Raw genomic sequence first — 12,607 nt, 5'->3', positions numbered from 1 at the left:
GAGTTTCTTACAGTGTTCTGCTGGAACTTTAGACCATTTGTCTTTGGCCAATTGCTCCAGGTCTCTGAGATTGGAAGGCTGCCTTCTCCAAACTGCCATTTTCAAATCTCTCCATAGGTGTTCTATGGGATTCAGGTCTGGACTTTTTGCTGGCCACTTTGGAAGTTTCCAGTGCTTTCTCTCAACCATTTTCTAGTGCTTTTTGGGTCATTGTCCTGCTGGAAAACCGATGACATCTGAGGGAGACACAGCTTTCTCACACTGGGCCCTACATTATGCTACAAAATTTGTTGGTGGTCTTCAGACTTTATAATGCCATGTACACGGTCAAGCAGTCCAGTGCCAGAGGCAGCAAAGCAAACCCAAAACATCAAGGAACCTCCACCATGTTTGACTGTGGGGACCGTGTTCTTTTCTTTAAAGGCCTCGTCGTTTTTTCCTGTACTCTATGTTGATGCATTTTCCCAAAAAAGCAACTTTTTAGAGTTTTAATTTAGTTTTTAAGAGCCACATGATATCACTATTAATGGTAACCGAGGAGTTTTCACTTCTGAGCTGATCTCGATACCAGAATAGGGCCATCTGCCGATACGGATACTATTCTAATACCGGAAGCAAGCTATGTATGCCGCGAAATTGGCGTTAAATCCAGTTATTAAATGGTATTCAGACAACAACAGCTACCACAAATGACCCTGAATCGTGACTAAATTGCTAGCTAGGAGGTAAAGTCAGGTTCTGAACAGATTTTGTTCAAACATAAGCACGAACTGCTTAAAAAGGTATGCCTGAAAGGGGCTTCTATTGTCTGTTTATTTATTGTATGGCTAAGATACTACTCCAATGAGTGTACTATCATTTTTTTGTCCCCTGTCAAATCCTCATCAAAATAAGCTATTCCTGGCGTCCACTCTAAAAATAGCTGATTATTTTTAACAAAGACGTCACGATTTTACTCCAAACAGCATACAGTACCACTCGGACTCATTCCGACTCATTCCTCAGCATCCCCGTCGAACATTGAATGTGACAGAGGCGAACGAGGACACGACGTGTTTTGTACGTGTCCTCTGAGCCGTGAGGGACATTTTTCCGAAAAATGTCAAAACGCATTTCCGACAAAGACCTTCTTTACGTTTTTTTCTTCTTCTCCGGGCTTAGTGTAATAACTAGCTGACACGGACACATCCTTTTCTCCTCGACGTCTTCACTAATCCCGCTAAATTCTTTCATTAGCTCTTGAGTGAAATAGAGTGTCTCCCCAAAGAGGGTCTGCTCTATAGATAGATAAAGAATAGCTGGCCATAATCACAGCGAGAAGCCTCACACCCCCCCTTCAGCTCCCGATCGCAAAATCTCATTAAAGCTCTTTTCAGCTCACGCACAGGCTGGCACGGCATGCCAGGCAATTTGTTTTTATTATCTAGCGCATTCCTGCTCGCGCTCTCCGGGGAGACGACCAGGAGAAGGAATTTGCCAATGCAATCACTTTTGAAAAGGCGAAAGTCTTGTTTCGTCTCTCTCAAAATGGCAGTTTTATAGTGGAAGAGGCATTAAGATTGCTAGCTAGAAAAGTCACAAACATTTGAGCAACAATGTGGAATGACGTGGTGATCAGAGTTTGAATTTTCCGATAAAAACACAAGTCAGACGATTCGTTTGCTCGTAAAGATGTCATGCCAGAAGCGACGCGAAAGCAAGCAAAACACGGAGACCACCCTCCCTCCCGTCCCTGGTGATGAATTTTATCTTCACTCGAGATGGAATCTTTGACAAAGGCGCAAATTGCAACGCTTTCAAAATGAGAAGACGCTGTCACAGAAAGAAAAACAAGCAATTGAAGACGAGGGAAATTCACATAATGAAGATCTGATTGTGCACTTATTGTTCTACAGCACAATTAAGCTTTTATAGGACAATCATTTAAATACTAACACATTTGGAATAACCAACAATTTTTAGAGTGCTATTTTAGCCACAACCAGAGTATTTCTGATTTGATTCATTTTATTCATTCATTCATCTTCTGAACCGCTTATCCTCACAAGGATCATGGGGGTTCTAGAGCCTATCTCGGCTAACTCCAGGCAGGAGGCGGGGTTGCAAGCCAATCGCAGGGCTCATATAGACAAACAGTGTTGTCACAGATTACTTAAAAAAGTAATTTAATTACTGATTACTGATTACACCTAAAAAAAAGTAATCTAGTTACTTTACTGATTACTTTATCATCAAAGTAACTAAGTTACTTTAAAAGTAACTTATCAGTTACTTTTTACCAATTTTTCTCCTTTTGCTGCCTCAACATAAAAATGACAACAAAAAATTTCATCGCATGTAATTGAATTTTTCACATAAGGCTTCATCTTTGAGTTAGCGGGGGTTTAATTAGTCGATGGAGTTGATATCAACTACCATTGACTCGCGCTAGCTTAGCCACCCTGGAGCCCTAAAACTAACAAATAACTGACAAACTGCACGGACAAACCATTGACTCGCGCTAGCTTAGCCACCCTGGAGCCCTAAAACTAACAAATAACTGACAAACTGCACGGAATTTGTCCAAATCAACTCCAACGACTAAATAAACCCCCGCTAACTCCAAGATAAAGCCTAATGTCAAAAATTCTGAACTTCCCCTTTAAAATAAAGACCTAGCTGTTAAAATATTGTCTATAAAAGTTGTAAAGCAATAAAACAAACAACAAAAATGATTGAAATGAACAAGAATCCTACAACGTATTTCATAATGGGTCAAAATCATTTTTCGAGCAGATTTTTCTAGCACCTAAGACACTAGCTTTTGCTTTGCTAAGCCAAAACTACACCTGTGGAGGCAAGATGGGAATTTAGAATTTCTATAAACCTAAGCTTTCAAACGCAACCAACAAGAACCAAGCTTGAACAGTTTTATATATATATGTATATATACAGTATTGGCCAAAAGTTTGGGGACACCTCAAAGGTGGACACTTTGAAGAATGTAGAATATAAAACCTGTTTTCAGTTATTTCACTTTTTTTGCCATTCAACATGTTCGTTCATAGTTTTGATGTATTCAGAGAGGATTTACAATAGTAGGGAAAATATATAAAACGTAAAAATGTTTAGGTGTGTCCAAGCTTTTGACTTTTGTTTCAGTCATCAACATGCTTTGCCCCCAGCCCCACAAAAGTAAAACTCCGCCTATGGTTACAAACACTGACAATAAAATGTGCATAAAGGCTGGTTACAAACTGTAGAAGTGCGTGCTGTCTTGTTACCTCTAGGCTTTTTCGAGTTTTCTCGCGTTGTCCTGTAATTCCAATTGCTTCCTTGTTGAATTGGATGTAGAGTTTTTAGCGGCCGACAGTCTTTTTCAGCCAGCGTAAAGTTTGCAACGCACGGAGATATTTTTGTCATCTTTACTGGACAGATATGTGAAGTAATGGCTGTATTTCCAGTGAGCAAATGCATCCATTTGCGGCATATAACCTGCCTTTCACTGTTAGCCTCGCTGCCTCGTCACAATGCTATGTTGTTGACCGCCGTGGCAGACAGCCTCAAACAGCATCGTAAAACACGTGACCCGTTTTTTTTTTCCCCCGATGAGAAATATTCTTCGTACATGACTACAGTAGTCTTCATTCTACATACATCATGAGGCAAAAACAAAATAGTAACGCACAGGCACTAGGGAAACTAACTTTAATCGGATTACTGTCTTGGAAAAATGAACGCGTTAGATTACTCGTTACTGAAGAAAGTAATCAGATTATAGTACTCGCGTTACTCTGACAACACTGTAGACAAATCATAGACTTCACTATCAGTTGACGAGACAGGTCTTACAGACATTGCGCCACAGCTTCCCCAAGGGGGCCAAACCAGGCAGAGCATTGTGAAAGCGTTCAAAGCGGTAAACTCAAACACATGCTGCGTTCTAACGCCGGGTTTAGGTGGAAAGAGGACGAACGTTTTAGTCAGGGGTGAAAGTGGGCCAGAACGGTCAGGCTTTTACATTTTTCATTTTATATAACAGCAGGTCAGATAGCTGGCAAGACATGTTGAGGCAATAGTGGCATCTCAATTCAACCTAAATCAGTTGTGATTAGGGTTGTTCCGATTATGTTTTTTTGCATTTTATCTCCAAGAAGAAAACAATCTACCCATACACAAGTGTTCACAACAGGCATAATAAAGGGCTTGTGTAGCGTAAGCCGTTTGCATCGATATTTATCATTTATTTTATTCCACGGACAGCATGGAGGTTTCCTCAGCTGCTGCAGTTATCGGTGTCTGACGATGATGAGTCAGGTCAATGTGTGAATGCAAAGCAGCAAAGCAAAACGCCTGGACTCATTTATCCGTTCAGTTGGCTGACATACTGAAATGTGATCACCAGAGATGGTTAGCTCTGATTGGCTCAAATGTGCATGTTTTCTGAAACAACAAAAAAAAAAAAAAAAAAAGAATTGATGCAACAAAAAAAGGGCAATGCAACAGAAAATAGATTAAATCTTTAAGAGCAAGGCAAGAGTTAAGGAGGCTTATTTATCATATTTAGTTTTATTTGCTCTGATGGAGGAGGTTCAGAACATCTTAGCTGTCAATGTGCAATTTGGACTTATATTTGTTCATTTATGTTAGCCTACTTATTCATTTCCTTATGATTTAAAAAAGTCAATGTTTGCGCGATCTTCAAAATATATTCCACTTCCCGCATAATATCAGTCATTTGTACTTATTTTTCTGAATTTATGTTACTTATATCTTTATTATAAAAAAACAACAAAAAGTAAATGTTTACTTTAACTTCAATTTTATTATACATCTTATGTTCTTAAGTAGTTAAAATTTGTTATTACGGTAAGTATGTGAGGAAATGAGGGAAATAAAAATTAGGGAATGGAGGTTGGGGTTATTGCTATTTTTGTTAACTTTTATTTTGCAAATCATTGAAAAAAATACAATTTTGAATGAAAATCAGTTTTTGTATGTGTTATAGAAACAACTGACCAAAACAGTTTTCTTTGCATTTCAGTTGCGTTGACACCCCCCCCCCCCCCCCAAAAAAAATTTGAAAAAACAAATAAATAAAATTTCTGGCTCCGTGACGACCTTCAGATCGGAGAGTTCCGGCAAGAAATTCTAACCGCTTTCACCCCTGCATATAAGACATGTTTTTTTCCCGAAAGTATAATTTAAAAAAAACAAAACAAAAACAAATCAAAAAATCCTTATATGTATATTTTAGTAAATGTTTTTTAAGCACTGCAAAAAATCCGGCCATGTATACATGCATATATCTTAACATTTTAAATATTGCTTTTTTTTTTAATTGAAAAACAATCTGCGATGGACTGAAGGCGCGAAGTTTGAAGCGAGGAATCACTGTATATCGGTTAGTGATGCACGATAATGCATTTTTCAACCGATACCGATAACCAATAATCACCTCCTCCTTCCAGCCGATAACCGATAATGTCAAGCCGATAACTGTATTGAAAAGATATACATATATACAAATTTAAATGATAAAAAACTGGAAATGTTACTGTCCAAAAATACAATTTATCACTACTTTTTCCACATCAAATGTGAGCAAGTAGTAAATTCCAACGTTGAATCATTGTATCTTAATTAATATTCATAATGCTTACAACTTAATTACTTAATTGCACAAAAAATACCTTTAGGAGGGGTTAGGGTGCCGGCCCAGAATTCGACAAAACTGTGTCGGTTGCACACATTTGAAGAAAAATACCTTTAGGAGGGGTTATGATGCCGGCCCAGAATTCAACAAAACTGTGTCGGTTGCACACATTTGAAGGCTAAATAAAGTACAGAATTATCGGATTGCATTATCTGTTGAATTTTTTAAAATCTCTCTTATCGGTGTGACGTCATAATTGCCATTATCGGCCGATAATTATCGGTAACCGATATTATCGTGCATCTTTAATATCGGTATCGGATTTTTGGAGTTGAATAATATCGGGATTCCGGTTATCTGTTAAAAAGTCATTATCGGACAACTTGACTTCCCACTATTTGACGGCTAATTTTCCAAACTAGACATTACAAGTCATTTTTCACAAAGCTACTTGCATTTAATTTGACTGATTTTACATTTAGTGGAGGACTTATTGACAAGGCAACACACCATGGAGTCAGTCTCAAGTCATTTGAATCAATAGTTATTTTTAGTCCTGGCAGCTTCAAGTCGATCTCTGCCAGGTTCAGTCTTTCAGTGTGTCACTAGGAGCTACTGCACAAACCTCACAGTGTTGTACCACAGTTACACAACTCGGCAAGGTTCTGCAAAACCACAGCGATGCAGCGTTTCGTTCCATCGAAATCTGTCGATCTGTCGACTGGAGTCACTTTGACTCGCTGTGGGAGAGCAAGCAAGTGTTGTCGATATGGAAATTTGCGAGTGGAAAAACACAAGCGAAGCATCACCTGCTGACCTCGTCTGCTGACAAGAGTGGCGTGGCGGGCCTTCGCAAAGCGTGCAGCAGCAGCAGCAGTGAAAAGAACTGGAGAGTGGATGTCATTTCCGTGGTTTACCACAATCATTTCCTGAAAAGTATTTGCAGAATCTGAAATTACAGCTTCTCAAAGCACAAAAGAGCCGTCTTTGCTCAGAAAGGAGGGTAGCAACGGGCCAGCTGCAAATCTCGGACCATGCAGCCAGCTCATTTTTGGAAGGGAGGAAGAAAACGGGCAATTACAAGTAGATTTTGCTGCATATGGTTTGAAAATAACATTTTCCGCACCTTTAAATTGAGCATATTTACAAATGTGGGTGGTTTTTTACGATGCTAGCAGGTTATTAGTTATGTTTTTGTGTATTTTACGAGAAAATACACGGATGTACACCAGAAAAAGTCTTTTAATTAACATCTGTAACACTTTGTGGATACAAATTTAGTCCCTTTGCTCAATAAAATGTTGAAAAACAGCTCTTTGTATTCATATTAATGAGTCAACCCTGAACGAGTGGCATAACGGGACCAAGCAGGGTTTTTGGTGCAATGCTGCCACCTGGTGTTCATCATCTTAAACGCAGTTTAAAGGTCATTGACGTGCTTCACCGTCCCGTGTTGTTAATGGCAGTCAATGCGTTAACTGATACGTTTACTGAATGTTTTGTCAATTGTGAAAAATAAAAGGGTTTTAAATACAAAAGTATACTGAGAAAATTAAACCAATTGAATTATGTGGACTTTGATTTGTCCAGGTTTGATTTCAACCATCATAATTCAACTCATTCTTTCCCCATTGACGGCGATAGTCTATCGTCAATGGCTGCAATTTCAGTGGATCCCATTAATGTCAACAATTTCTTGCAGTGGACGCCATGTTACGAGACGAGTGTGCGGTCAGTAATATTTTATTTCTAGGCGCCTTCAAGGTCGCCATACAAGATAAAAAGTAAAAAATTAAGGACTGCTTTGGACCTCCTGGATGTCAGATTTTATGTATAGCAGCATCAAAACAGCATACAACTTTTGTCAGTTCCTTACAAACCTCTCCTTAAAATTTACATTGTATTTTTTGCAGTTTTTTTTTTTCCTAAACCTTCTTGAATGAAGCTCCATTTCATGTCATCCACCGGGTCAGTCTATTAAAACCACCACATTCCTTTCATTGCACTTTAAGAACAATTTCCATTGAATAAAACGACTAGCTGACATCTAAAAATGGATGGCGCTGAAAATCCCGTCTTCAAGCCAGTATCAGTCAGGAAATTTAGCGTAAGGTGCGTACATGGTTGTATGGCGTTCTACAAAGAGCTCTCCGGGAAGGCGACTCTTTGGCGTGTGGTCCTGGGACGGTTGCGTGCCGGGGCGTCGCCGGCACCTTTGTTGGCGCTTTCGGTTGGGGGCGGCGGCGATTGCGCTCGGGGGGCTGCCGCGTCACCCAGAAGCTCACGCAGGAACTTGAACTTTGACAAGAAGAGTTGCCAGACCACGTACCAACCTGATCAAAGACATGACATAACAAAACATATTTTTAATGTCAATTTTGTTTTTTTATTTTAAACATTACACAAACATAACTTTTTTCCATGCTTTATTTTTCAGTTCAGCTAACAAAAATTTTAACTTTTCGGCAGAGGTGGATAGTAACGCTTTACATTTACTTACATTTTCTTTAAGGGCCTTTTGTGAAAAATGTACTTTTTAGTTTCACGCAATACTTTTTATTAGAGTAGATTGCGATGAAGAAACACTACTCTTCCTCTGATATTGGGCTATAGTACAATCATTACATTTTCCCCTTTTTATTCAACATATTGACTATTTTTGCCAGAGATGCCGATAGTTTTGTTTCACCAATGAGACGTCGCAAAAATAACCACGACTCCAGATGTAACAATATTTTTTCTCCAGTAGAGGGCATTCTTGCTCTTTGGATGGGTGATGTTTCATTTTTCTTGTTTGAATTCTATTATCTTGGTGTATTTTTTGGCCTAATATGGTCATGTAATAGGTTCTAGTACAGTACAATAATAACAGTTCATATAGATCAAGTTGTGCTGAGAAAAAAAAAATAACATTACAGTGGTACCGCTACATACGAACTTAAATCGTTCCTGGACCTTGTTTGTGGTCGAAATGGTCGTATGTCGAGCAGGATTTTCCCATAAGAATACATTATAATTCCACTAATTCAAAACCTACAATAAATCTTTAATAAATACTGCTGGTACTATTACAAATGGCAATTACACATACCAAAACAAATAATGTTTAAAAACATCGGAATATTAATAATTCCGGTAATGTAATGAATAGGGTTTTGATGTGGCTGACATGTTTTGCGTGCTGTACCTGAACGCACCGCGTGACTGACGTCACAGATTAAGAAAGGTGCAGATGAGCATTGTTCTCTTTTAATGTTTTGTTGTTGCCGTCAACTGGAGCGGACAGTAGGCGTGTTGTGTTGCACAAGTTCTGAAATAAACTGCCCGAAAGCGCCACGGTTTTCAGTTCGAGGGGACGAGGGCCCTCTCGCCCCCGGACTGGGGCTTCTTCCCCGGCGGCTTTCAAGCTGGATCTCGAGCGGTTAGAAGCCACCCAGCGGCTTTAAGGCTGGCTCCACATCGCGGCCGGCTGCCGAGAGCTGGCCCTCACCTTCATTGCGCCTCAGGGTTTCGTCGCTGGGAGAACGCTGCGGGTAAGCGTCACCTTTATCCTTTTACCACCTACACTAACACTGTGTTGATTGCTCTCACAAGAAAATCCTCCGTGCGCCCATCTGCGGCGCTGTCATGTCGTCGGATGTAGAAACAAATGGCGAGTCAAATTTTATGTCGGATGTCGAAAAGATCGTGTGTCGAAGCGATCGTATGTCGAGGTACCACTGTATTTAAAAAAACAGACATTGTAAGCAGTTACTCACAATGTTACTCATTCAGTGTTCTTTTCAACAAATACTTTTGCTTGAGTAACATTATAAAGAAGTAACTCTTACTTGAGTAAAATTTTTAGTTCCTCTACCCACCTCTGCTCGTTGGCTGCCACTGATGGCGATAGACGTCCGATGCACTTGGAAATTGGATTGGACGTCTATCGCCGGCAATGGCCGTGACACTTGATCACTCAATGCCAGTCATCCCAGTTGAATTGGATTTGATGTTGTATATATTTCCTTTTATTCACGGAAACATATGTTCATTTCACATTGTTGCACATAATCGTTCTTTGTTCTCCTAACTCCGTGTTTATCTATGAATTCTCTAGTAAAAGTACTGCTTCCAGACAAGGACTTTTTCTTTGTATTATCTAGGTAGGGGCCAGCACTAAGCTGCTGCCTGTCCCCCCCCTCCCCCCCACTGTTTGTGTAGACGGCAAATATGAACTGTATTATTTGAAGGTCGAGGCAACTCGACACTGGCATAACTTGCGCTTTAATTACCGTATTGGCCCGAATATAAGACTTGTTTTTGCATTGAAATAAGATTGAAAAAGAGGGGATCATCTTATATTCGCGGTCTAGACATTTTACCCATTCACGACGCTAGATGGCGCCAGATATCCTTGAAGCGATGTTCTGTCATGACATCTCAGCTACTCTCAAGTTTGCATTATTTTATTGCAATGTTTTTCTTTATTCAAATTTGTTTCAAGACTACAGTTAGTTAGACTTCACTTTGATGGTTAATGCAGTTATTGCAATTTTGTTGTTTTATCACAATAGATTTGTTTATTTACATTTCAAAAACCATTACGAACGCGATTGCACTTTAGTTTACATATTTAAATGTTCAGATATTAAGATTTGAATGGGGCAAATAACATGCTTTTTATCTCAAATGTATTGTTATAATCATTTGTTTCGGATGTACAGTAATTATTTTCTGTATAAAAATTAATTTGGTGTCCAAAAAGTCTTTTCAAACTTGAGTCTTGAAAAAGAGGGGGTCGTCTTATAATAAGGGCAGTCTTATATTCGGGCCAATACGGTACTCTTTCCTTAATAAATGTATATATCTTAGGTGATTATTGTTTCCTTTTTGTTCCTGAATTTTCTCGTCATCTCCTGTTTGTTAAGAGAATAAAAGAACCTGTTAAAAAAAAAAAAAAATCACTTTTTTCTTCAATGTCGATCACGGTTAATGGCAGTGAAGGAGTTAATATTTCAATATGTTTTCGTTTAATGAACTCAAAAAATATATTTTAGTTGGGGTTATTTCTTCATTTTGGTTAACCTTTGTTAGAACCAATCATGTCATAAAGACTACCAACATAGGGTTGACGACAAATACCTAACTAGTTTTTACAGTACAATTAGCGATATTAACTTTCATTTGGAGTGTTTAAAAAAAAAAAACACATACAAACGACAATAACGGTTATATTGAATAACATATCTTAGCTCACGTAGTAACTGACTCAAGAGTATAAAAATAAAAAACTTTTTTCTTCAATGTCTCAGTATGTTTTCGTTTAATGAGCTCAAAAAATATATTTTAGTTGGGGTTATTTCTTCGTTTTGGTTAACAACCTTTGTTAGAACCAATCATGTCATAAAGACTACCAACATAGGGTTGACGACAAATACCTAACTAGTTTTTACAGTACAATTAGCGATATTAACTTTCATTTGGAGTGTTTAAAAAAAAAACACACACACACACACAAACGACATTAACGGTTATATTGAATAACATATCTTAGCTCACGTAGTAACTGACTCAAGAGTATAAAAATAATTTTTTTTTTTTAAAAAAAAACTTTTTTCTTCAATGTCTCTATGTTTTCGTTTAATGAACTCAAAAAATATATTTTAGTTGGGGTTATTTCTTCGTTTTGGCTAACAACCTTTGTTAGAACCAATCATGTCATAAAGACTACCAACACAGGGTTGACGACAAATACCCAACTAGTTTTTACAGTACAATTAGCAATATTAACTTTCATTTGAAGTGTTTAAAAAAAAATTTTTTTTTAAACCACACACACACAAACGACACTAACGGTTATATTGAATAACATATCTTAGCTCACGTAGTAACTGACTCAAGAGTATAAAAATACTTTTGGTCGACGTTAAGAGAATAAAAACCTGTAAAAAATAAATAAATAAAAATAAATACTTTTTTCTTCAATGTCTATCACGGTTATTGGCAGTAAAGGAGTTAATATCTCAATATGTTTTCGTTTAATGAACTCAAAAAATATATTTTAGTTGGGGTTATTTCTTCGTTTTGGCTAACAACCTTTGTTAGAACCAATCATGTCATAAAGACTACCAACACAGGGTTGACGACAAATACCCAACTAGTTTTTACAGTACAATTAGCAATATTAACTTTCATTTGGAGTGTTAAAAATTTTTTTTTTTTAAAAACCACACACACACCAACGACATTAACTGTTATATTGAATAACATATCTTAGCTCACGTAGTGACTGACTCAAGAGTATAAAAATACTTTTGGTCGACATTTGAAGCTGGTAAAGGACTACAAATCCACTCCAAAGTGGACCCTTTCGTTCAAAATTTGTGTTAACTAAGTCAGCTATGTTGTGTTATGTAAACTAACCATGAAGATAGTCGTCTTTCCAAACTTACCGCACAACATGAAGATAAGAACACAAACCAGCGTGGCTACAATGACCAGCAAAGCTAGTCCAACACTTTGCCACATTTTGGCGTCGATGAGGTGGCTAGCAGCTTATTTCCCGAAGGAAGCCATTTAAAAAAGACACAAATAACAAACGGCAGCTAGGTTAGCCGCCGAGCTCGTGAGAGAAAAACAAAACTCACTGTTAGCTAGCATGTGGCTACTGCAATAAGCCGGCCGTTTGACCAGCAGAAAGTAAAAATTACAAACGCCGTTAAATAACTTGTCGAGGTAATAAAGGCTAGTTCAAAGTAAGCTGGTCCGGCATTTCATGAAGCCGCGTTTTCAAGCTACATAACTGCTAAATGTCATCATATGCCTAGCTCTTTAATCAATTGAATGCGAGACCGCAGCTGCGTGGCCGCATTGACTTCTGGGTAATGTAGTTTCTTGAAGAAAAAACAATAGTTTTAAAGACGTCGCCATTTCGCCGCGAAAAAGTTTATTTCGGTTTAATTTATACATTGCTTAAAAGAGCATTGATAA

The 12,607-nt window shown here is 38.2% G+C and overlaps 1 protein-coding gene and 1 long non-coding RNA gene across 2 annotated transcripts in view; both read right to left on the bottom strand.

Annotated features, from left to right (window-relative positions):
• The window catches only part of LOC130910339 (uncharacterized), a 116,157-nt gene extending 109,601 nt beyond the window's left edge, over window positions 1–6,556 (bottom strand). Inside the window, exons 1-2 of the long non-coding RNA XR_009061852.1 lie at window positions 6,445–6,556; window positions 6,261–6,375 (exon numbers count right to left, since the gene is read on the bottom strand). This is a non-coding gene — a long non-coding RNA (uncharacterized LOC130910339). The remainder of the gene's footprint in view (window positions 1–6,260; window positions 6,376–6,444) is intronic.
• An 806-nt stretch (window positions 6,557–7,362) lies between these two features.
• Window positions 7,363–12,470, bottom strand: smim13 (small integral membrane protein 13). The gene is made up of 2 exons (XM_057828164.1): window positions 12,070–12,470; window positions 7,363–7,968 (listed from the first exon to the last, which is right to left on the bottom strand). Exons 1-2 carry the CDS (start codon window positions 12,143–12,145, stop codon window positions 7,772–7,774), a joined length of 273 nt encoding a protein of 90 aa, XP_057684147.1. The 5' UTR covers window positions 12,146–12,470; the 3' UTR covers window positions 7,363–7,771.
• Between the last annotated feature and the right edge of the window lie 137 nt (window positions 12,471–12,607).

The sequence above is a fragment of the Corythoichthys intestinalis genome, chromosome 22 (assembly GCF_030265065.1).
Source record: "Corythoichthys intestinalis isolate RoL2023-P3 chromosome 22, ASM3026506v1, whole genome shotgun sequence".
In the NCBI taxonomy this organism is placed as follows: Eukaryota; Metazoa; Chordata; class Actinopteri; order Syngnathiformes; family Syngnathidae; genus Corythoichthys; species Corythoichthys intestinalis.
This window is presented reverse-complemented; position numbering and strand designations above follow the sequence as displayed.